Consider the following 25,630-nt stretch of genomic DNA (forward strand, 5'->3'; position numbering starts at 1 on the left):
TTTCAAGATTTTTGATGATGCACGTTTAGTGGGAGGAGACGTTCCCGTCGATTGCGAGGCGCCTACGATGACTTCGTAAAATCTCAAGATGATATGCCGGCTGAGTCTTTCGGAGGTGCTCATAGGGATAGAGTGTGCATGTATGCGTTCATACGGGGAGGGTATGCGAGTATATATGAGCGCTTCGTCTGTACTGTGATAAAAAAAGTGTTTGGGATTTAAATTTAAATGGTCAATGCAAAAAGAAAAGTATCTTCCAGTCGTTTTTTTAAATCTTCCAGTCGGGTAAACGGGCGTGCATGATCCGCGAACCCCGTAGGGCGGCAGCAGACAGATCTGTATCCACGAAAGCGACGGCCCCACAGCCCAAGATTTCTACCGCCTTTCCGCTTTATTCTCCCCAGAAATCCAACGGCGAAAAACATACTCCCTCGGTTCTCCCCGACCCGTCGGTGGAGGTGGAGCAGAACTGTCAAGCTCGGGGTTGGGCGAATCCCCACCGCCCTCGGAAAATCGGGGGAAACGCAGCTCTAAAACCCCGAGATTTTGGCCCCGGTTCTCTCCCAGCCGTTGCAGCTGCCGTTCGCCTAGGAGCTGGCGGTAACCCGGGATCCGGCCGGCGAGCCATTCTCCCCCGCGAGCCATTCTTCCGCAGCTCCGAGTTCCGTCCTTCCTTCCGCCGCGACATCGCAATCCTTCGCCATTGGGTTGTGAGGTATGAGCTTGTTTTGTTTTCATCCCGTGGTTAGTTCGCCCCTCCACTGATCTCGACGCCACCTAGATCCGAGCCTCGCGCTTCACCTCTCCTGCTGCCGACATGGTGTGGGATTTTAGAGATCTGTTGTTTCAACAATTTTGGTAAAGTTTGGTGGTTAGGATACACCTGATGTGATACACGAAAGCCACATGCTTTCTTTCCTGTTTATTATCGTCCGTCTATGATTGCCTCAGGTGAAATTACGGTTCCCCGCAAAAAAAGACTTGAAATTGCGGTTGCGTCAGATTTAGGAAAAATATATGTAATGGACCATATAATTTAGTAGTATAAAAAAGACAATCTTATTCAGTGTGCAATTCTCAGGATAAACCATAATGGCCGTCAAGGGGGGTCCTGCGGACAACAGGACTAGAAGCACCGTGTCTATATGCATAGTGATTGGTTTGTGCTGCTTCTTCTACATCCTCGGGGCGTGGCAGAAGAGTGGCTTCGGAAAGGGGGACAGCATTGCCCTGGAGATCACGAAGCGGACCGATTGCACCATCTTACCCAACCTCAGCTTCGACACACACCATTCTAAACAAGGCAGCTCCGGCGATCTTGTTTCGCCGGTGAAGAAGTTTAAGCCATGCCCGGACCGCTTCACGGACTATACACCTTGCCAAGATCAAAACAGAGCTATGAAATTTCCTCGGGAGAACATGAATTACAGAGAGCGGCATTGCCCACCGCAGAAAGAAAAGCTGCACTGCCTCGTACCACCGCCTAAGGGATATGTTGCTCCATTCCCATGGCCCAAAAGTCGGGACTATGTTCCTTTTGCGAATTGTCCCTATAAGAGCTTGACGGTCGAGAAAGCCATACAGAACTGGGTGCAGTACGAGGGCAATGTCTTCAGATTCCCTGGTGGTGGGACACAGTTCCCTCAAGGTGCTGATAAGTACATTGATCAACTGGCGTCAGTTATACCGATTGCCAATGGAACTGTCAGGACTGCATTGGACACTGGTTGCGGGGTAAGTGGAGATATCAAACTATATATTGCTTACTGCTACTTCGTGAGCTTCTTCTGACTTTGTTCATGTCCTAAAATTCTGAATTTTTTCAGGTGGCTAGCTGGGGAGCTTACTTGTTAAAGAGGAATGTTTTAGCCATGTCGTTTGCACCCAGAGATTCACACGAAGCCCAAGTACAGTTTGCTCTGGAGAGAGGTGTCCCAGCTGTTATTGGTGTTCTTGGCACAATTAAACTCCCTTATCCATCAAGAGCCTTTGATATGGCCCATTGTTCTAGGTGCTTGATTCCATGGGGAATGAATGGTGAGCCTCTAATCATGTATCCTTCTATACTGTGCATCCAATATATGGGCTTGATACATTTTGTTATTGCGTAAATACCTTGTGCCATTTTGATGCAGTTCTTGTTCTACTTCTCATTTTTTTTCTGTATTTGCTGATATGCAGATGGACTCTATATGATGGAAGTTGATAGGGTTCTAAGACCTGGTGGATACTGGGTGCTGTCAGGTCCTCCAATTAACTGGAAGGCGAACTACAAGGGTTGGCAACGTACAAAGGAGGATCTTGAGGCAGAGCAGAACAAGATAGAGGAAATGGCTAAGCTTCTATGTTGGGAGAAAGTCTCGGAGAAGGGTGAGACGGCAATATGGCGGAAAAGAGTAAATACTGAGTCCTGTCCTTCTAGGCTAGAAGAATCCACTGTGCAGATGTGTGAATCAACAAATGCAGATGATGTCTGGTATGTTTCTACTGTAGTTTTGTGAAACAATCTATTAGACTGAATTGCTAACTTTAGCTTAATACTCCCTCTGTCCGTAAATACTTGTCATCAAAATAGATGAAAATGGATGTATCTACAACTAAAATACATCTAGATACATCCATTTCAATGACAAGTATTTCCGGACGGAGGGAGTATCATTTAGCAGGATTCAGAGTATATATTACGATAGTCTAGCATCAATAGGTATACTGTCTGGTCAATGCATTATTTTCGCTTTGCCTACTTAGATGTGTTGATGTATTAATATGTTGTTAGAAGTTCTGGTTAATAATTTATATAACCTCTCTCCTATCCTAATTTTCACTTATTCTTGCAACACCAGGTACAAGAAGATGAAGGCATGTGTTACACCTCTTCCTGATGTAGAAAATCCAAGTGAAGTTGCCGGAGGAGCAATCGAGCCCTTCCCAAGCAGGCTCAACGCAATTCCTCCAAGAATTTCTAATGGGTTAATTCCAGGGGTTTCATCTCAGGCATATCAGAAAGACAACAAAATGTGGAAGAAGCATGTGAAGGCTTATAGCAATGTGAACAAGTATCTACTTACTGGTAGGTACAGAAACATCATGGACATGAATGCAGGTTTTGGGGGTTTTGCTGCGGCGATTGAGTCCCCAAAATCCTGGGTGATGAATGTGGTGCCAACCATTGCAAAGATTGCAACCCTGGGGGCTGTTTATGAGCGAGGATTGATTGGCATTTACCATGACTGGTATGCCTTGTTATGCCCGAATCTCGACTCAGTAAAGTTGTTGTCATGAACTTACTGACACGTCTCACAATTTCATGTCAGGTGTGAAGCTTTCTCTACTTATCCAAGGACCTATGATCTTATCCACGCTAGTGGCCTTTTCACCTTGTATAGCAATAAGTAAGTTGCTCCTGTCCTGCGGCATCAGTTCTGTCACCTTGTATAACAATTAGTAAGATTGCCAATGCTGATTCATTCTGTATGTTAAAACCGAACAGGTGCAGCATGGAAGACATCCTCCTTGAGATGGACCGCATCTTGAGGCCTGAAGGCGCTGTTATAATGCGTGACGATGTCGATGTCTTGACAAAGGTGAACAAACTCGCTCGGGGCATGAGATGGAACACGAAGCTAGTTGACCACGAGGATGGTCCCCTAGTGCGCGAGAAGGTCTTGTATGCTGTGAAGCAGTATTGGGTTGGCGGAAACCAGACGGCCGCATCGTGAAGAACATATTCTAACACGGGGAATTCTGGGATCCACCTTTGAAGCTGGCTTCCTGGAATTGAGATATGGAGTCATCAGGTGCGAACAAAAATGGCCTACTCTTCTCCGGGGTAGCAATGAAGCAACCAAGGTTGATCGGCAGCAGTATATTGTTGTAGCAGTTTTGTAATTTAATTTCATTCGTCACTCGGCATGAAGTTACTCTGGTTAATTGAAGGATGTATTCTCAAGAAATATTATTGCTTTAGTTTCTGTAATTTTGCTCATGCTGCAACTTCTGAATGTTTGCTTCATTACCAGTAATCCCATCACTTCGTTGTTTCTTAGTTATGTACAGTTATTTCTTATGTAGCTTTACTGTGTTGTTACCTGAACGAACTGAATGTTTTCTACTCAAGAATGTATTTAGAAGAGATTTTTATTTTTTAGCAATTTTAGAAGAGATATTTTCTTCCTGCTTGGATCTTAATGGAACAATGGATGGGAGAACCTCTTGGTGTTGTTCCTGCTCAATCCCATTATGTGCATGCTATAAATGTTTGGTATTCCTGCTCCATTCCACCATGTGCAGTTGTGAGTAGTCTAAAGAGTTGATGTATATGTTTTAGTGCAAGATGCTGCATATCTACCGTTACATCCGGAAATAAAATACAGATTGATATGCCGGCTGAGTGCCTATGCTTTAGGTTGCTTTCTTGCTGGATTACATTGCAGATAATGTTACCGTCCTTGTGATTCTTGTCGGAAGGGCCTATTTTGAAGATTATGCTGGTAAGCCTTCATTACCATTCATAGCTTCACGCAACAGGCAAGACCAAAGGTTCAGTATGAGTTAACGGTATGTTCCTACTTCCTCCGAAAATTGACCTACTGTTTTTACTTACTTGGAACATAAAATATATCTTAAATTGCTTTACTGCAGTGCATAAATTCTTAGGTAGCCAAGCTTCCTCACAGGCCAATTTCGGCTGTACGTGCAGGAAGAGAGAAATGGTGGATTTAGGAACTGAGTAAATGCAAGACTTTGTTGCTTGTCCTAAACAGGTGTTATGTGCGCGATTTACTCCCTCCAGTTTTCTTCTGCGTGGTGAGGACGTGGTTACACGCTGGCTGTTGCTCCGCCAGCTCACAAAACAAGTAACGTTTTAGACAATAACCTCAGTTGTACTTTTAAAACTTTGATTACCAATATCGTTTTAAATATTTGGACAGGAAACTTGAAAATCATCGATCAAAAAAGATTTTCAAATCCTGATAGTTTCCGTTGGTCAAATTTACATCTTAAAGACTATGTCGAGATGTTAAAAAGTTGCTTATTTGTGAACTGCAGTACTGTCTCAATCAATAGACAAACTGCTCTCCTACCATTAGTCCATTACCGTTCCCAGATATTATACTATTACCTCTATCAAAATATAAGACGTTTTTGTAGACACGGAGGTATTAGATAAAGCTTTTCTTAGCGTCACTTTGGGGATAATCACAGGTTTTGATTCTAACTGACCTGTTGTATTAGAAAATGATTTCATACGCACTAAGTCACATGGCAACTGCAAATTGCGGTTATCCGAACTATCATTGGTTTCCACATGATGACTGCTTGGTTTTTCATCATCAATCATTCGGTCACATTTCTTCAGAGTTTTTCTATGAGATAGATTGCCCATATGATTAGTTCTGTGACTCATAGGAAACTGAAATAGTGAAAGTGTCCTTCGAATCCTGAGCTCAAATGCACCCTTATGAACAGTAAAATAAAAAACAAATAGTTACAAAATTCATAACATTCCAATTTTGGTCTAGGAAAAAATAACAAAATCTGCTCTCCAAAATGCTTTCAAAAGTAGTCTTTTTGGAGCATTTGTTTTATTTTTTCCCCAGAGCATTAGGAATATTTTCTCTTCACGGAAAATTGTAGGTATGTAGAACATTCAACAATGTTTGTTGCCACAAGAAGTACAGAAGTTTCTAAATTTATTTACTATTTCTTTTGATTCACAAGGGTGCATTTGAGCTCGTGAGCAGAAACTCCATGTGCCTGAAATAGTAACTTCTTGAGTTCCATGAAAGAAGGTGAATCAGAATATAGGATGAGTCTATGTTGTAGTAATTTAGTGCTTACTATTTCTATGCAAGTTGATCTTCTACTATGCTACGCATGTGCTTACACTTTAGTTCCTAAGCTTTTGTGGTGTTTTTTCAATATTTTTGAGCTGTTTCGACATTCAATTGTAGGTGCTGATATTTTATTTTCTGTCTCTGTCTGAGTTAGGTGTAACATTAAGTTCTGTCTTTTGAAGATGGGTCCAGTCGTAGATCGATCAGCAGATGCTAATAAATGTTTCTCGGTGGGTTTCGCTAACAGAACTTGTATGCCCTGCCGACGTGCCCCTGGTAGAACGCACCATGTAACTACGATCTATGACTGATGCCACTTGCTCAGTTTAAAATATCGGCAATCAGTTTGTGCATAACAAAGTTCTTTACCTCGTGGCAACAGCTGATATGAGCTGCTTACTTTTGTATGGTATTACATGAGTGTGATACTAAGAGTATTATTGTGACCGTGACCTATCAGGTCGAATATACAAAGAGCTTTATTACCTTCAGCGACCTATCATGTCAAATATTCCCTCTGTTTCTTTACTCTGCATATAATTTTGTCTTAAGTCAAACTTCATCAAGTTTGACCAAGACTGTAGAAAAAATATATAAACATTCAGAATATCAAACCAGTATCATTATATGCACCATATAATTATTTTTTATGTTGTATATCTTTAGTATTGTAGACGTTGATAATTTTCAATATAAATTTGGTCAAACTTTACAAAGTTTGACTTGAGACAAATCTTATAAGCGGAGTAAAAAGAAATAAGGAGAGTACATACTACTTCTGTTCCAAAATGTAGTGTGTGTTAGGTTTTTTAAATTAAACATGTCAAAGGTTGACCAAATTTGTATCAAAAAACAACATCCACAATACAAAATTAGTATTTTTGGATCCACAATGAAATGCACTTTTATATTTTAACTATTTAATATTGTAGATGTCGACATTTTTAATACTCTCGATGTCGATAGTTTCTTCTATAAAGTTGGTTAAACATAGATATGTTTGACTTATGCAAAACTTTATATGCACCACATTTTGAAATGGAGCGAGTACTATTATATTGTCATTCGTGTTGCTAAAAAGTCATCACACATGATAAAAAAATGTTGTGACAAATGGGGTTTTCAGCCGTCAGCCTTTAATGGTCATCCGATCTAGAACCCCATTAAAAATGTTGTGGCAAACGATCTTGAACTTTTGGGCCATTTTTTACTCATTAATTTTGCAAGACTAAGTAAACATTAACTGGTTTAACAAGGATAAAGGATTAAGAAACAAATGACATTTTGTTATCTTGTTGGCTAGCTTTTTCTTTAAGTTTTTGCTGGCTACAATAGATGATGTCCAGTTCATGGCTCAAAAATCAGAACCTCTTGTAGCGCATTGGTTGCAATTTAATTGTTTTCTATTGTAAAAAGAATCAAGTGAGTGTGATGCTCAACAGATATTATGAATGTGACCTATCAGGCCTAATACCTATTATCATATTGTTGTTTGTATCGACAAAAAGCCATCATAGATGATTAGAAAATGTTATCAAGTATGATTTTTGAGATGTTGTCTGGCTTTAATAGTCGGTGATAATAGTTTTCGCAGGGATAATATGACGTCATTGCAGACGTTCGTGTGATTTTGGGGCCATTCCATATTCATTACTTTTGAGGTTGAGCAAAACTGCTCTATGTCTAAAGACAAACCTTGCCAGGTTTAGTATATTGGCAATCGGTTTGTGCATGAAATGGTTTTTCACGTCGTGGTGACACCTGATATGAGGTGCTTATTTTGTAGGGTAAAAGAAAACCACGTAGGTGTGATGCTTGTGACTGTGACCTATCAGGTCGAATATATGAAGAGCTTTATTACTTCCACCGGTCTACCAAGTCTTATATGTATTACTGTATTATCCCGCATGTTGATAAAAAAGGCATCCAAGATGGTTGAAAAATCTTGTCCCGGGCGGGTTTTTGAGCCATATGCCCATATCTAGCTTAGATGCCAGTATAAATATGAGGTCATTGCAAACGATCGTGTACTTTTTTGGGCCATTTCTCACTCATTAGCTTTTGAGACCGAACAAATATTACGCGTGTTAGCGGCGACAAATGGCATTTTTTCGGTTGAGAGAAAGACATTCTGTTGCCTCCCTGGCTAATTTCCCCCTTTATTCTTTGTTTTCCGGGAACATGCCAATAGGGCATGAAGCTCAATGCTGGAGCTAAAACTTGGTTTGCTTGCAAGAGCAGCAAGACATGTATGGCATCGTGCCCGAGCACCCACGGAGATGTCCCATTCGAAAGCCTCGGGCATCCGATCTAGATCGCGCTCGTAGCAGCTAGTGCATGCATCTCGCTCACGCCTTTCTCCCAGATAGGACAGACGATGGCAAAGCAAAGGGGATGGATGCTCATTGGACAACGATGCACACGATGCGAATTCCAATAATTCAGTTCCGTTGTCCCGTCAGGATAACAATAATATATCACGACCGTTTGCCATGACCTACTAGCTCACCACCTGCATGCATAGTCCATGGACGAATCATCATTTCATCGTCCGGCACACGCACGAGATCTGCTACGTACGTCAAGATCGTAATCATCGCGGGCGAGGGGCCGTAAAGGCTCCCCACGAGTGTCCGGGATCCACGACGGGTCACTGGTGGTCCGGTGGACGAACTGTTCTTCTGCCCGAGTGTCCGTCCCACAAACCCGGCCACGCACTCGCTGGCGGAACTTGCCCCGTTGGGGTTTCAGCGGGCTGCATATGCTTCCCCGAAACAGGACTCCGCTCCTCTCAGAAAAGAGAAAGAAACGACAGAACAGGGTTCGTCTGGGAGAAGTGAAGGACGGGACGGCACCTCACCTCACCTCAGCCAGTGCAGCCAAAGCCAGCGCACAATGGGACGTGACACCACGAGGCGTTTTTCTTGCCAGCAACTCAGCATCGCATTATTGGTAACCACACGGTGCGGGACAGCAAAATAGCGTGTGGCTCATCGGAAAATGCGGCTTGGCTCTCGGGTGCATAGTCACCTGGCATGCCAGTCTTTTTTGTAAATTGTGAAAAGAGTCCAAAAATCCTTGGCAATGAACTCGACCTTATGTTGTACCCTTATATAAAAAAAATTCATGGATGAATAACTGTCGTCTCCACCAACCGACGGTCCTCCTCTGCCTGTGTCGATATCGCCCTAGCCAGCCGCCGCCTACCCAAAAACTAGGGTTTCTCTGCCTTTCGCCGGCGCTGTTGCCGGTCCGCCCCGTCTCCTGTGGCCTTAGTGCCATGGGGGCGGAGTGGATCCCGATCCTTGCCAGTGGGAGGGCTTTGTTTTTAGATCTTTTTTCGAGATTTGTTAGGATTTGTGTTCTATTCAGGAAAACGAGACGGCGGCGGCTCCCTAAAGATGGAATAAAGGTCTCGTGGCCTTAGTCCCCGTTCCGGTGATGCGTCTAGTATTGTTGGTGAACGTGTGGAGGTGTGTCTCCGGTGGATCTGTCTTTGGTAGATTTGCTCGGATCGGTTCGTCGTTCGTCTCTATTCGTGCGTCTTCAGGTTGGGTCCTTCTTATCTACAATCTTCATCGCCGGCGGTTGCTATTCTGGTGCGTTAGTTCTATGGGGTCTTAGCACGACGACTTTCTGACTGTCTACTACAACAAGGTTTACCCGGCTCCGGCGAGGAAGGGGCGATGACAGTGGCGCGCTTTCGGCTCGCTTCAGTGTTTGTAGTCGTTGCTAGGTGGTCTACGGATCTGGATATAATTTTTATTATTTCTAGTGTTCGTTGTATTACCATGATTGAAGATGAATAGAATGGAAATTTATCCCGCAAAAAAAAGAATAATTGCCGTCGACTTTTGAGCAAAAAGAAAAGGAAAAAAAGAAAATTTGAAGGACAAAAAGTGAATATTAACTTCATTATAGTGTTGCCTTTTTTACCCGCAAAAAAATGTTGCTTTTTTCTCGCCCACATTACCGTCAAAGTCATTTCTCGGTGTTTTTTTTTGCAGAAGAACACTTGATCCCTTTTTGCCAAAAAATAATCATGAATGTTTGACTATTTTGCAATTACTCTTTAAAAAAACAGGTGCATCTACACCCAGGTTACAAATGTCTACCTCCGTGACTCATGCTCAATCACACAGGGTTGTGGATATCGGATGAGTTACAAGGCATGACCAGATGAGCTTCACAGAGTTAAGTGGATGTTAATTTTTTTAAATAGGAGGGTAATCCCTGGCCTCTGCATTGTTACGATGTACACAATCATATATTTTATTTATTAAAGTTCCAGGTAACAAGCTCCAGTAACAAAGTAAAAAAAATAATAAAAATAGCCACAACCGGCAAAAGTAAGAATATATGTCTACACACAAAGGGGCCGCTATCCAAACTGGTTATACATATTCTGTGCCACCGTCTCTCGTTGGTTGCATTCACATGCCAAACCAGGTTAACTAAATCAGGTTTATCATCTTCTGTGAATCCCTTGTATGATTATCTTTTCAATATTTTCTGTTCCGTATGAGCTTCCGTGGATTCTCAAGACCCATTTGAGAATCAAGGTCTTCTACTGGCTGCTAGCTGGTGATTAGGAATCATATCTGGACCAAAGAATAAGATAACTTAAAGAAATATATGGAAGGAACATGAATCTTTTGATATGATAAAACTCCGGAGCACCTATTTTTAAAAAAAAGGGAGGCAAACGCTTTGCCTTCATTCTTTAATTAAGAAGAGTTTTGCGGAGAAGTACACATGCCGTATAGAAACAACACATTCAAGAGTTCACTTTCATGGCATCAATTAACTCAAACATTTGGTCTCCGCCAGCCCCACAAAGTAGCTTTCGACCTAATCTTACCTGCGATGATGCACTAGTAGAAAAAGGGCCATTTGTCCCGGTTCATAAGGCCCATCTGTCCCGGTTGGGGAATCGGGACTAAAGGGTCGTTACTAATGTCCTAGGCTTTTAGTCCCGGTTCTTATACTAACCGGGACAGATGGGCCTCCACGTGGCCGCTCCGGCGAGCTCAGGCACGAGGGCCTTTGGTCCCGGTTGGTAGCACCAACCGGGACCAATAAGCTTCTACGCGTCAGCATTTCAGGGGCTGGTTTTTTTTTGAAAGGAGGTGGTTTAGGGGTTTCGGGGGTTAATTTAGGTTGGTATAGGTAGCTAATAGAGAGACGTGTCCTCTCTTATCTCCGTGCTACCGCTACTGCTATGCCTAAACATGACTTAGATTGAAGTGAGGCAACATTTGGTGCATGTCAAAAGTAATACTAATCCTAACTTGATCAAGTTTAGATTGTACTACTTTCGACATGCACCACATGCATGTTGCCTTCACTTCAATCCAATCCATGTTCATTTCACCCGCTGATATATAATAACTCTTCATGCTCGCATCATGCATCATCATATATAATAACAAGTCTACTAATCATCATCATACAACTTCTACTCGTTATTAATAACAAGTCATACGATCATCATCCTCATAGTCATCGAACCAACCCTACTTAATTGTTCTTAGCACATGATCATCAGTATTAGGTAGGACCTAAATACCCTCTTTAAGATAAAATAGCATAAAACAATATAGACCCTGACTCTCCATTATGGAGAATGGAGATCATCCTGTCTCCAATTCTTGCGCTTCGATTCCTTTTGCTTCCAAGAACCTCCTTACGACTGTCCATACATTTTTTCCATCCTTTGATTTGCATGTCTCCATTCCTTTTAGAAATCTGGTATGGACAGTTGAGATTCATAGAATGACCTGGCTGTATGTTCAAAACATTAAGGCTACCTTTCTGATACATCAAATGAGGCACACAATTCTCTGGGATTATCTGTTGAAAAACATAGTAATAACTTCATAGTTAGTAATGATGTACTAGTTTTAGAAGTATGCAAAAGATGCACGGATGTCGTAATAGTAAAAAATCTTATCAGGGTATCTCCATGGTAGTTACCATAGTTCAACACATGCACTAGTGGCACATATTAACCATAATGTTGAGGAGTTTGATTGTAGATATTGTAATTCTCAATGTCAGTACAAAATCCGACCAGATGATTTTTCTCCTTGTAAGTTAATTCGGAGCCATCGGTGTAGTGGGTTTTGTTTACCATCTCCCGCACATTCTTTGAATAATGAAAATAAGCTGTCAATGGAAATAAGCTGCCAACTATTTTGAAATAAACAATATAAATTAGCTAATAACTATGTTTGAGAAACTCACATAGCGGTAGAATTGGAGGCATATCAACAAGGACCCAAATGTCCATATTGTGTTGTTCGATTTCAAGATCACCAAGATCCATGGTGACAAGCATACCCTCATCAAAACCATACATCTTGCAAAGTGCTTCCCATTTTTTGCAACCAAAATGGGTTACGCTCTCAGAATTGTACAACTTTACTTCAAAATCCACATCATGATGAGTCCTTAGGTGAATTTTCTTTGTTTTGAAACTTTCATGGTCTTCAAAACCCATCCTCTCCAAGACATAGCGCCTTGCATGGCATGGGAAAAGCTACTCGAATTGTAAAAGATGAAAATTACACATTGAAATAGTTGTAGTCATGCTTAATTACGAAGAAACACTTGTTGTCGTTGCGTACCGTTTCAACATCGAAGGTCTCCTCGAGCTTAATGCTGAAGTGCCGATCATCGTCCAGGTGAGGCCTGTCGCACGGACCTCAATCGTCGTGACACCAGCTGCACTCCCCCGGAAGACTTTCTTCGTCTGATGACGACATTTCCTACGTTCATAATTCAAAGATTAAACTTGTACAATTAAATATGTGTACTACAAAAACTAAATTAGATCATTATTATTCATCACGGGTTGACTATCGGTCTGTCGAGTCTTTTCTTGAAAACTCTCATCTCACGTGGTGTATATATTCGACTCTCGGTGATGGTCGCTCTTCACTTCGTCCCCGAGTGCATTACACCAAAATGTCTAGCACACGGGAACGAAGGAGAAGCGACCCCCATGACAACAGTCGAGATTCTTCGTCCTCTCATATATATATATATATATGGTGGAACTCTCCCTCACTGATTCCTCTCTGACATTTGCGACCGTCGGTGATGGTCGTTACTCCTTCTTCCCCTAGTGCATAACAAAGGTCTAGCACCCGGAGAAGAAGGAGAAACGACCCCCATGACAACAGTCGGGATTCTTCGTCCTCTCATATATATATATATATATATGGTGGAACTCTCCCTCACTGATTCCTCTCTAACATTTGCGACCGTCGGTGATGGTCGTTACTCCTTCTTCCCCTAGTGCATAACAAAGGTCTAGCACTCGGAGAAGAAGGAGAAACAACCCCCACGACAACAGTCGGGTTTCTTCGTCCTCTCATATATGGTGGAGACTCGACAGACTTAAAGTCAACCCGAAATATCGTTTAATTATCTTTCTAAAAAAGGATTTGGGTGGTCTCACCTCGAGGTCGGAGGGGGTCGGTGACGGGGACGACGGCAGGGATGATGGAGGGGGGCTCCTAGATTTCTGCGAAAACAAAAACCCTATAAGCTATCAACTAATCATATGCATACGCCTTGCATAGTGCTCTCCAATTTTAGCATTCAAAGTAGGAGTAGTTTTTCAATTTGAGCATTCAATAAGCAAAATCAAATCGCAAAATAAAGTAGTATTCAAATTAGGATGCATTAAATTATAAGCAAAACTACATCATCTCTTGCGTCCGTACATCGTCTAATATTATCAATACACCTCGAATACTATCATACATATAACATCGCTAGTATAGCTACAACCGTAGCGCCCGACGGGTATCGGCACGGGCGGTGGACACCAAAAGAGAAGGAACCATCACAGGATCACTCCAGTGAGATCCTCGAAGAACCTGCCAGGTATTGTCGAACCTGCCCTCCAACGCAACCATGTAGCGATGGACGTGCTCGTCCTCCTCGCTGACACGGTGACGTACCACCTCCGTGGTGTCCGGAAGCCTCGGCACCGTCACTGGCCCACACGACCGCCACCAAACAAGGATCGGGTCAATAACGGGCTGGCTCCTCACCAACCTACGCCCCCGGAAGGTAGCACATCCCAAAACCATCCCGGCGGAGCCCAGTCCCGGGCATGGCCCCTATGATCAAGTTGGTCTCCTCCGCTGAGTCGACGACGAGGATGCGGGATAGGCATCGTCGACGTCGATGCGGGAATAATTGCTTTAACTAAAAAAAATAAAGTAGTTCTATTAATTTTCTTGCTAAAAATAAACTACTTCTATAGTAAAATAAACTAGTTTTATTAAATCAAGTAATTCAACTACTAAGCACTTACTATAAATAGAAAAGTAGTACTTACTAAAAATAAACTACTTCTATATATAGTAAAATAAAGTAGTTTTATTAAATCAACTAGTTCAACTACTAATAAATTAAGCACTTACTATAAATAAAGTAGTTTTATTAAATCAACTAGTTCAACTAAAAAAAAGTAGTACTTACTAAAAATAAACTACTTCTATATATAGTAAAATAAAGTAGTTTTATTAAATCAACTAGTTCAACTACTAATAAATTAAGCACTTACTATAAATAAAGTAGTTTTATTAAATCAACTAGTTCAACTACTAATTAAGCATTTACTATAAATAAACTAGTTTAATTAGTTCAACTACTAATTAACCACCTCCGTGGTGTCCGGAAAAAGAAAAAAAATGAGAAGAAGAAATGATTAATAGAGGAGAAGATCGAAGAAAAAAGAACAAAAAAAGAGGAGAAGAAGAAAAAAAATAGAATTCTATTTTTTCTTCTTCTCCTCTCTATTTTTCTTCTTCCTCTCCTCTTCTTCTCCTTCTTCTTCTCCTTCTTCTTCTCCTTCTTCTTCTCCTTCTTCCTCTCCTGCTTCTTTTTCTTCTTACTTCTTTGCTTCTTCATCTTTTCTTCCTTTTCCTTATTTTACTTTTTCATCTACACTAACCTAAAATGCACTAACTAAAATCGATATCTACTAACAATCTAAATAAAAATTAATACATATATGAGAAAAAAGGGGGCTCACATCGGGGGGGCCGGCGAGGGCGACGGCGGCGGGGGGCGGAGGGCGACGACGACGGTGACGGGGGCGGCTCGGGGGAGACGGAGGGCGGCGGCGACGGGGGGCGGCGGAGGGCGGGGGGCAACTGATTGTGAAATTTTCACAAGCCCAGCTTATATACCCAGAGCATTGGTTCCGGTTCGTGGCAACAACCGGGACCAATGCCCCCCTTTAGTCCCGGTTGGTGCCACGAACCGGGACCAAAGGTCAGTTTTCGGCAGCCCAAAGGGCGGGAAGCGGCGGCCTTTGGTTCCGGTTGGTGGCACCAACCAGTACCAAAGGGGGGCATTCGTACCGGTTGGTGCCACGAACCGGTTCCAATGCCCCCCTTTAGTCTCGGTTTGTGGCACCAACCGGGACCAACGGCCTCGTGCTGCCCGTGCCCAAATGTTTAGTCCCACCTCGCTAGCTGAGAGGGGCGCACAGTAGTTTATAAGCCCCACTGCCGCACCCCTCTCGAGCTCCTCTCCATTGTAGGCTTTCGGGCCTAATTGTCACTGGTATGCCTGATGGGCCTACTGGGCCTTCTGCGGGCCTGAATCCTGGCCCATGGATGGGTTTCTAGTCGTATTCAGGCCGTGGAGGCCCAGTAGGTGGCATATTTTTTATTTTTGTGTTTTTTTTTTTATTTTGTTTTGTTTCTACTTACAACAAAAAACTTATTTATTTTATTTTTTGTTTCTAATTACTTACTTATTATGTAATTTTGCTATTAAAGTTCTAACAAAAAAAGTTCTTATGAAAATTATTTTTTCTTTTATGATTTTGAACAGAAAATACTTTGATAATTTTAGTTGCATCAATTTTATATGTAATTTTACAATAATATTAGTGATTGCTTATTGAAATTGTTGCTATATATATAGCTTTTATTAATGATTATTTGAAGTTCTACGAATAAAATTACTTATCGAATAGAGTTTGCAGTTTGCATATTCAATTTTATTGAACAGTAAAATATAATTTCTTAGTTTGAATAATATAGACTTTAGAGTGGTGTTCTATAGATTATTAATTTTATTGTAACTAGAAAAGAATTAACTTTTGGATTAATTTTTGTTTTATGCTAGCATCAGTATTTATTAATTATATGTTTTATTTAAAAGATTATTATATACTATGTTTTTATCTATCTTAATATTATTTTATTACTGTGTTTCTAATATATACTAATATTATTATATGTTATCTAATATACTTTATATTAGTTTATATTTATTATTAACATTAAAGAGTGTATGTTCACAATTGGAATACAATATAGCACAGGTTAGCTACCATTAAATCGAACAATATTACGACAAATTCTGTTTCAAGATATCAGGGTAGCATTATCAGGAAAATACGACGGTACAAGTTAAACTGTTATCAAGATAGTCAGTGGTTTCCAAATATGGAACGTGAAAACTGCGTAAGCTAGATTGTGACATTGAAGTTGGCAATATTAATTGCCTTTATCAAAAAGAATACTGATGTGGGAGAGAAGTAATGAATCTAGCTTAACCATGACATTCAGCTCGATGTGACTTATGAGCTCTGTAGGAGTGAGGGAGAAAGTCTCTTCACTTTTTCTTCGCTTGTGTGCTTTGCTTATTGCGCCGTAACCATGGATAATCTTCATCGTTTATCAGGATGCTTGGGTCAGCCTTGACTTTGAAGGGAGGAATTTCATGAAACTTTTCATAATCTTCGGACATGTCTGTCTTGCCCTCCACTCCCACGATGTCCCTTTTTCCTGAAAGAACTATGTGGCGCTTTGGCTCATCGTATGATGTATTCGCTTCCTTATCTTTTCTTTTTCTCGGTTTGGTAGACATGTCCTTCACATAGATAACCTGTGCCACATCATTGGCTAGGACGAACGGTTCGTCAGTGTACCCAAGATTGTTCAGATCCACTATTTTCATTCCGTACTGTGGGTCTACCTGTACCGCGCCTCCCTGACAGATTGACCCATTTGCACTTAAACAAAGGGACCTTAAAATCTGTTGGGGAACGTAGCAGAAAACAAAAATTTTCCTACGGTTTCACCAAGATCCATCTATGAGTTCATCTAGCAACGAGTGATCGGATTGCATCTACATACCTTTGTAGATCACGCGCGGAAGCGTTCAAGGACGGGGATGAGGAAGTCGTACTCGACGTGATCCAAATCACCGGAGATCCTAGCGCCGAATGGACGGCACCTCCGTGTTCAACACACGTACGGTCAGCGTGACGTCTCCTCCTTCTTGATCCAGCAAGGGGAGAGGAGAGGTTGATGAATATCCAGCAGCACGACGGCGTGGTGGTGGATGCAGGGCGTCACAGCAGCAGGGCTTCGCCATATACTGCGAGAGAGAGGTGTAGCAGGGGAGAGGGAGGCGCCAAGACTCAAGGTGTTGTTGCCCCCTCCCTCCCCCCTTTATGTAGGCTCCCCTAGGGGGGGGTGGCGCCGGCCCTAGGAGATGGGATCTCCTAGGGGGGCGGCGGCCAAGGGTGGAGTAGCCACCAAGGCAAGGTGGGGCGCCCCCCCACCCCTAGGGTTTCAACCCTAGGCGCATGGGGTGGGCCTAGGGGGGCGCACCAGCCCACTATGGGCTGGTTCCCCTCCCCACTTTGGCCCATGGGGCCCTTCGGGATGGATGGCCCCACCCGGTGGACCCCTGGGACCCTTCCGGTGGTCCCGGTACAATACCGGTGACCCTGAAACTCTTCGATGGCCGAAACTGCACTTCCTATATATAATTCTTTACCTCCGGACCATTCCGGAACTCCTCGTGATGTCCAGGATCTCATCTGGGACTCCGAACAACTTTCGGGTTACTGCATATTCATATCTCTACAACCCTAGCATCACCGAACATTAAGTGTGTAGACCCTACGGGTTCGGGAGACATGTAGACATGACCGAGACGGCTCTCCGGTCAATAACCAACAGCGGGATCTGGATACCCATGTTGTCTCCCACATGCTCCTTGATGATCTCATCGGATGAACCACGATGTCGAGGATTCAAGCAACCCCGTATACAATTCCCTTTGTCAATCGGTATGTTACTTGCCTGAGATTCGATCGTCGGTATCCCAATACCTCGTTCAATCTCGTTACTGGCAAGTCACTTTACTCGTACCGTAATGCATGATCTCGTGACCAGACACTTGGTCACCTTGAGCTCATTGTGATGATGCATTACCGAGTGGGCCCAGAGATACCTCTCCGTCATACGGAGTGACAAATCCCAGTCTTGATCCGTGTCAACCCAACAGACACTTTCGGAGATACCCGTAGTATACCTTTACAGTCATCCAATTACGTTGTGACGTTTGGTATACCCAGAGCACTCCTACGGTATCTGGGAGTTACACGATCTCATGGTCTAAGGAAAAGATACTTGACATTGTAAAAACTCTAGCAAACGAACTATACGATCTTGTGCTATGTTTAGGATTGGGTCATGTCCATCACATCATTCTCCTAATGATGTGATCCCGTTATCAATGACATCCCCATGTCCATAGCCAGGAAACCATGACTATCTGTTGATCAACGAGCTAGTCAACTAGAGGCTCACTAGGGACACATTGTGGTCTATGTATTCACACATGTATTACGATTTCCGGATAATACAATTAAAGCATGAACAATAGACAATTATCATGAACAAGGAAATATAATAATCATTTTATTATTGCCTCTAGGGCATATTTCCAACAGTCTCCCACTTGCAGTAGAGTCAATCATCTAGTTACATTGTGATGAATCGAACACCCATGGAATTCTGGTGTTGATCATGTTTTGCTCTAGGGAGAGGTTTAGTCAACGGATCTGCTACATTCAGGTCCGTATGTACTTTACAAATCTCTATGTCTCCATTTTGAACACTTTCACGAATGAAGTTGAAGCGACGCTTGATATGCCTGGTCTTCCTGTGAAACCTGGGCTCCTTGACAAGGGCAATAGCTCCAGTGTTGTCACAGAAGAGAGTCATCAGGCCCGACGCATTGGGTATGACTCCTAGGTCGGTTATGAACTCCTTCACCCAGACTGTTTCGTGTGCTGCCTCCGAGGCTGCCATGTACTCCGCTTCACATGTAGATCCCGCCACAACGCTTTGCTTGCAACTACACCAGCTTACTGCCCCACCATTCAAAATATACACGTATCCGGTTTGTGACTTAGAGTCATCCAGATCTGTGTCGAAGCTAGCGTCGACGTAACCCTTTACGACGAGCTCTTCGTCACCTCCATAAACGAGAAACATTTCCTTAGTCCTTTTCAGGTACTTCAGGATATTCTTGACCGCTGTCCAGTGTTCCTTGCCGGGATTACTTTGGTACCTTCCTACCAAACTTACGGCAAGATTTACATCAGGTCTGGTACACAGCATGGCATACATAATAGAACCTATGGCTGAGGCATAGGGGATGACACTCATCTCTTCTATATCTTCTGCCGTGGTCGGACATTGAGCTGAGCTCAATTTCACACCTTGCAACACAGGCAAGAACCCCTTAGACTGATCCATATTGAACTTCTTCAATATCTTATCAAGGTATGTGCTTTGTGAAAGACCTATGAGGCGTCTTGATCTATCTCTATAGATCTTGATGCCTAATATATCAGCAGCTTCTCCAAGGTCCTTCATTGAAAAACTCTTATTCAAGTAGGCCTTAATGCTGTCCAAAAGCTCTATATCATTTCCCATCAAAAGTATGTCATCTACATATAATATGAGAAATGCTACAGAGCTCCCACTCACTTTCTTGTAAACGCAGGCTTTTCCATAAGTCTGCATAAACCCAAATGCTTTGATCATCTCATCAAAGCGAATGTTCCAACTCCGAGATGCTTGCACCAGCCCATAAATCGAGCGTTGGAGCTTGCACACCTTGTCAGCATTCTTAGGATCGACAAAACCTTCCGGCTGCATCATATACAGTTCTTCCTTAAGATGACCGTTAAGGAATGCCGTTTTGACGTCCATTTGCCATATCTCATAATCATAGTATGCGGCAATTGCTAACATGATTCGGATGGACTTCAGCTTTGCTACGGGAGAGAATGTCTCATCTAGTCAACCCCTTGAACTTGTCGATAACCCTTAGCAACAAGCCTAGCTTTATAGATGGTCACATTACCATCCGCGTCTGTCTTCTTCTTAAAGATCCATTTATTTTCTATGGCTCGCCGATCATCGGGCAAGTCAGTCAAAGTCCATACTTCGTTTTCATACATGGATCCTATCTCGGATTTCATGGCTTCCAGCCATTTGTCAGAATCCGGGCCCGCCATCGCTTCTTCATAGTTCGAAGGTTCACCGTTGTCTAACAACATGATTTCCAAGACAGGGTTGCCGTACCACTCTGGTGCGGAACGTGTGCTTGTGGACCTTCGAAGTTCAGTAGGAGCTTGATCAGAAGTATCTTGATCATCATCATTAACTTCCTCTCTAATTGGTGCAGGCACCACAGGAACATTTTCCTGAGTTGTGCCACTTTCTGGTTCAAGAGGCAATACTTCATCAAGTCCTACTTTCCTCCCACTTACTTCTTTCGAGAGAAACTCTTTCTCTAGAAACGATCCATTCTTGGCAACAAAGATCTTGGCTTCGGATCTGAGGTAGAAGGTATACCCAATAGTTTCTTTAGGGTATCCTATGAAGACACATTTTTCCGACTTGGGTTCGAGCTTTTCAGGTTGAAGTTTCTTGACATAAGCATCGCATCCCCAAACTTTTAGAAACGACAGCTTAGGCTTCTTCCCAAACCATAATTCATACGGTGTCGTCTCAACGAATTTTGACGGAGCCCTATTTAAAGTGAATGCGGCAGTCTCTAAAGCATAGCCCCAAAATGACAGCGGTAAATCGGTAAGAGACATCATAGATCGCACCATATCTAATAGAGTGCGATTACAACGTTCGGACATACCATTACGCTGAGGTGTTCCAGGCGGCGTGAGTTGTGAAACTATTCCACATTTTCTTAAGTGTGTACCAAATTCGTGACTCAAGTATTCTCCTCCACGATCTGATCGCAAAAATTTGATTTTTTTGTCACGTTGATTCTCAACCTCACTCTAAAATTCCTTGAACTTTTCAAAGGTTTCGAACTTGTGTTTCATTAAGTAGATATACCCATATCTACTCAAGTCATCAGTGAGGGTGAGAACATAATGATAGCCACCACGAGCCTCAACACTCATTGGACCGCACACATCAGTATGTATGATTTCCAATAGGTTGGTTGCTCGCTCCATTGTTCCTGAGAACGGAGTCTTGGTCATCTTACCCATGAGGCATGGTTCGCACGTGTCAAATGATTCGTAATCAAGAGACTCTAAAAGTCCATCTGTATGGAGCTTCTTCATGCGTTTGACACCTATGTGACCAAGGCGGCAGTGCCACAAGTATGTGGGACTATCATTATCAACCTTACATCTTTTGGTACTCACACTATGAATATGTGTAGCATTACGCTCGAGATTCATTAAGAATAAACCATTCACCATAGGAGCATGACCATAAAACATATCTCTCATATAAATAGAACAACCATTATTCTCGGATTTAAATGAGTAGCCATATCGAATTAAACGAGATCCTGATACTATGTTCATGCTCAAAGCTGGTACTAAATAACAATTATTGAGGTTTAAAACTAATCCCGTGGGTAAATGTAGAGGCAGCGTGCCGACGGCGATCACATCGACCTTGGAACCATTCCCGACGCGCATCGTCACCTCGTCCTTCGCCAGTCTCCGCTTATCCCGCAGCTCCTGCTTTGAGTTACAAATGTGAGCAACCGCACCGGTATCAAATACCCAGGAGCTACTACGAGTACTGGTAAGGTACACATCAATTACATGTATATCACATATACCTTTCGTTTTGCCGGCCTTCTTGTCCGCTAAGTATTTGGGGCAGTTCCGCTTCCAGTGACCACTTCCCTTGCAATAAAAACACTCAGTCTCGGGCTTGGGTCCATTCTTTGGCTTCTTCCCGGCAGCTTGCTTACCGGGCGCGGCAACTCCCTTGCCGTCCTTCTTGAAGTTCTTCTTACGCTTGCCTTTCTTGAACTTAGTAGTTTTATTCACCATCAACACTTGATGGTCCTTTTTGACTTCTACCTCTGCTGATTTCAGCATTGCAAATACTTCAGGAATGGTCTTTTCCATCCTCTGCATATTGAAGTTCATCACAAAGCTCTTGTAGCTTGGTGGAAGCGACTGGAGGATTCTGTCAATGACCGCGTCATCCGGGAGATTAATACCAGCTGAGTCGAGCGATTATGTAACCCAGACATTGTGAGTATGTGCTCACTGACAGAACTATTTTCCTCCATCTTACAGCTGAAGAATTTGTCGGAGACTTCATATCTCTCGACCCGGGCATGAGCTTGGAAAACCATTTTCAGCTCTTCGAACATCTCATATGCTCCGTGTCGCTCAAAACGCTTTTGGAGCCCTGGTTCTAAGCTGTAAAGCATGCCGCACTGAACGAGGGAGTAATCATCAGCACGTGCCTGCCAAGCGTTCATAACGTCTTGGTTCTATGGGACGGGTGCGTCACCTAGCGGTGCTAGTAGGACATAATCTTTCTTGGCAGCTATGAGGATGATCCTCAGGTTCCGGACCCAGTCCGTATAGTTGCTGCCATCGTCTTTCAGCTTGGTTTTCTCTAGGAACGCGTTGAAGTTGAGGACAACGTTGGCCATTTGATCTACAAGACATATTGTAAAGATTTTAGACTAAGTTCATCATAATTAAGTTCATCTAATCAAATTATATAATGAACTCCCACTTAGATAGACATCCCTCCAGTCGTCTAAGTATAACATGATCCGAGTTAACTAGGCCGTGTCCGATCATCACGTGAGACGGACTAGTCAACATCGATGAACATCTTCATGTTGATCGTATCTTCTATACGACTCATGCTCGACCTTTCGGTCTTCTGTGTTCCGAGGCCATGTCTGTACATGCTAGGCTCGTCAAGTCAACCTAAGTGTTTGCATGTGTAAATCTGTCTTACACCCGTTGTATGTGAACGTTGGAATCTATCACACCCGATCATCACGTGGTGCTTCGAAACAACGAACTGTCGCAACGGCGCACAGTTAGGGGGAACACTTTCTTGAAATTATTATGATGGATCATCTTATTTACTACCGTCGTTCTAAGTAAACAAGATGCAAAAAACATGATAAACATCACATGCAATCAAATAATAATAGTGACATGATATGGCCAATATCACATAGCTCCTTTGATCTCCATCTTGGGGCTCCATGATCATCTTGTCACCGGCATGACACCATGATCTCCATCATCATGATCTCCATCATCGTGTCTCCATGAAGTTGCTCGCCAACTATTACTTCTACTACTATGGCTAACTCGTTTAGCAATAAAGTAAAATAATTTACATGGCGTTTCTCAATGACACGCAGGTCATACAAAAAATAAAGACAACTCCTATAGCTCCTGCCGGTTGTCATACTCATCGACATGCAAGTCGTGATTCCTATTACAAGAACATGATCTCATACATCACATATATATCATTCATCATTCATCACAACTTTGGCCATATCACATCACAAATCACTTGCTGCAAAAACAAGTCAGACGTCCTCTAATTGTTGTTGCAAGTTTTACGTGGCTGCAAAAGGGTTCTAGCAAGAACGTTTTCTTACCTACGTAATAGCCACAACGTGATTTGTCAACTTCTATTTACCCTTCATAAGGACCCTTTTCATCGAATCCGCTCCAACTAAAGTGGGAGAGACAGACACCCGCTAGCCACCTTATGCAACTAGTGCATGTCAGTCGGTGGAACCAGTCTCACGTAAGCGTACGTGTAAGGTCGGTCCGGGCCGCTTCATCCCACAATACCGCTGAAGCAAGATAAGACTAGTAGCGGCAAGAAAGTTGACAACATCTACGCCCACAACAAATTGTGTTCTACTCGTGCAAGGAGAACTACGCATAGACCTAGCTCATGATTCCACTGTTGGGGAACGTTGCAGAAAACAAAAATTTTCCTACGGTTTCACCAAGATCCATCTATGAGTTCATCTAGCAATGAGTGATCGGATTGAATCTACATACCTTTGTAGATCACGCGCGGAAGTGTTCAAGGACGGGGATGAGGAAGTCGTACTCGACGTGATCCAAATCACCGGAGATCCTAGCGCCGAACGGATGGCACCTCCATGTTCAACACACGTACGGTCAGCGTGACGTCTCCTCCTTCTTGATCCAGCAAGGGGGGAGGAGAGGTTGATGAAGATCCAGCAGCACGACGGCGTGGTGGTGGATGCAGGGCGTCACAGCAGCAGGGCTTCGCCGTATACTGCGAGAGAGAGGTGTAGCAGGGGAGAGGGAGGCGCCAAGACTCAAGGTGTTGCTGCCCCCTCCCTCCCCCCTTTATATAGGCTCCCCTAGGGGGGGGGCGCCGGCCCTAGGAGATGGGATCTCCTAGGGGGCGGCGGCCAAGGGTGGAGTAGCCACCAAGGCAAGGTGGGGCGCCCCCCCACCCCTAGGGTTTCAACCCTAGGCGCATGGGGTGGGCCTAGGGGGGCGCACCAGCCCACTATGGGCTGGTTCCCCTCCCCACTTTGGCCCATGGGGCCCTCCAGGATGGGTGGCCCCACCCGGTGGACCCCCGGGACCCTTCCGGTGGTCCCGGTACAATACCGGTGACCCCGAAACTCTCCGATGGCCGAAACTGCACTTCCTATATATAATTCTTTACCTCCGGACCATTCCGGAACTCCTCATGACGTCCAGGATCTCATCTGGGACTCCGAACAACTTTTGGGTTACTGCATATTCATATCTCTACAACCCTAGCGTCACCGAACCTTAAGTGTGTAGACCCTACGGGTTCGGGAGACATGTAGACATGACCGAGATGGCTCTCCGGTCAATAACCAACAACGGGATCTGGATACCCATGTTGGCTCCCACATGCTCCTCGATGATCTCATCGGATGAACCACGATGTCGAGGATTCAAGCAACCCCGTATACAATTCCCTTTGTCAATCGGTACGTTACTTGCCCGAGATTCGATCGTCGGTATCCCAATACCTCGTTCAATCTCCTTACCGGCAAGTCACTTTACTCGTACCGTAATGCATGATCCCGTGACCAGACACTTGGTCACCTTGAGCTCATTTCCCCTCTCGGTTGCTGCATCAAAGCAGACACCTCTGTTTTGGTTGGTGCTCTTTTGATCTTGGGCGATCGTGTAAAATGTATTCCCATTTATCTCGTATCCTTTTTAAGTCAATACAGTCGAAGATGGTCCCCTGGACAACGAGTATAACTCATCACAAACAGTTATGTCACCTCTCAGACGTGTTTGTAACCAACTGCTGAAAGTCATGATGTGTTCACATGTAATCCAGTCGTCACACTGCTCCGGGTGTTTGGAGCGCAGACTGTTCTTGTGTTCATCGACATACGGGGTCACCAAGGTAGAGTTTTGTAGAATTGTGTAGTGTGCTTGAGACCAAGAATGCCCGTCCCTGCATATTATTGAGTCTGCTCCTAGAGTGCCTTTTCCAGTCAGTCTCCCATCATACCGCGATTTAGGGAGACCTATCTTCTTAAGACTAGGAATGAAGTCAACACAAAACCCAATGACATCCTCTGTTTGATGTCCCATGGAGATGCTTCCTTCTGGCCTAGCATGGTTACGGACATATTTCTTT

At 43.4% G+C, this 25,630-nt stretch overlaps 1 protein-coding gene across 1 annotated transcript; it reads left to right on the forward strand.

The window, feature by feature from the left end:
- The first annotated feature begins 385 nt into the window (after positions 1 to 385).
- On the forward strand, positions 386 to 4,049 carry LOC125538506 (probable methyltransferase PMT2). Its single transcript, XM_048701786.1, has 7 exons — positions 386 to 715; positions 1,082 to 1,734; positions 1,827 to 2,037; positions 2,182 to 2,476; positions 2,844 to 3,233; positions 3,315 to 3,392; positions 3,491 to 4,049. Exons 2-7 carry the CDS (start codon positions 1,093 to 1,095, stop codon positions 3,717 to 3,719), a joined length of 1,845 nt encoding a protein of 614 aa, XP_048557743.1. The 5' UTR covers positions 386 to 715; positions 1,082 to 1,092; the 3' UTR covers positions 3,720 to 4,049.
- Positions 4,050 to 25,630: the final 21,581 nt, after the last annotated feature.

Source organism: Triticum urartu, chromosome 2, assembly GCF_003073215.2.
Source record: "Triticum urartu cultivar G1812 chromosome 2, Tu2.1, whole genome shotgun sequence".
Lineage (NCBI taxonomy): Eukaryota > Viridiplantae > Streptophyta > Magnoliopsida > Poales > Poaceae > Triticum > Triticum urartu.

Bases quoted from the DNA above. Each gene is read 5' to 3' on its own strand.
- LOC125538506 (XM_048701786.1), top strand. From the start codon at position 1,093: ATGGCCGTCAAGGGGGGTCCTGCGGACAACAGGACTAGAAGCACCGTG. The intron at 2,477-2,843 runs GTATGTTTCTAC...TTGCAACACCAG, and splicing joins ACAAATGCAGATGATGTCTG to GTACAAGAAGATGAAGGCAT. The intron at 3,393-3,490 runs GTAAGTTGCTCC...AAAACCGAACAG, and splicing joins TTCACCTTGTATAGCAATAA to GTGCAGCATGGAAGACATCC.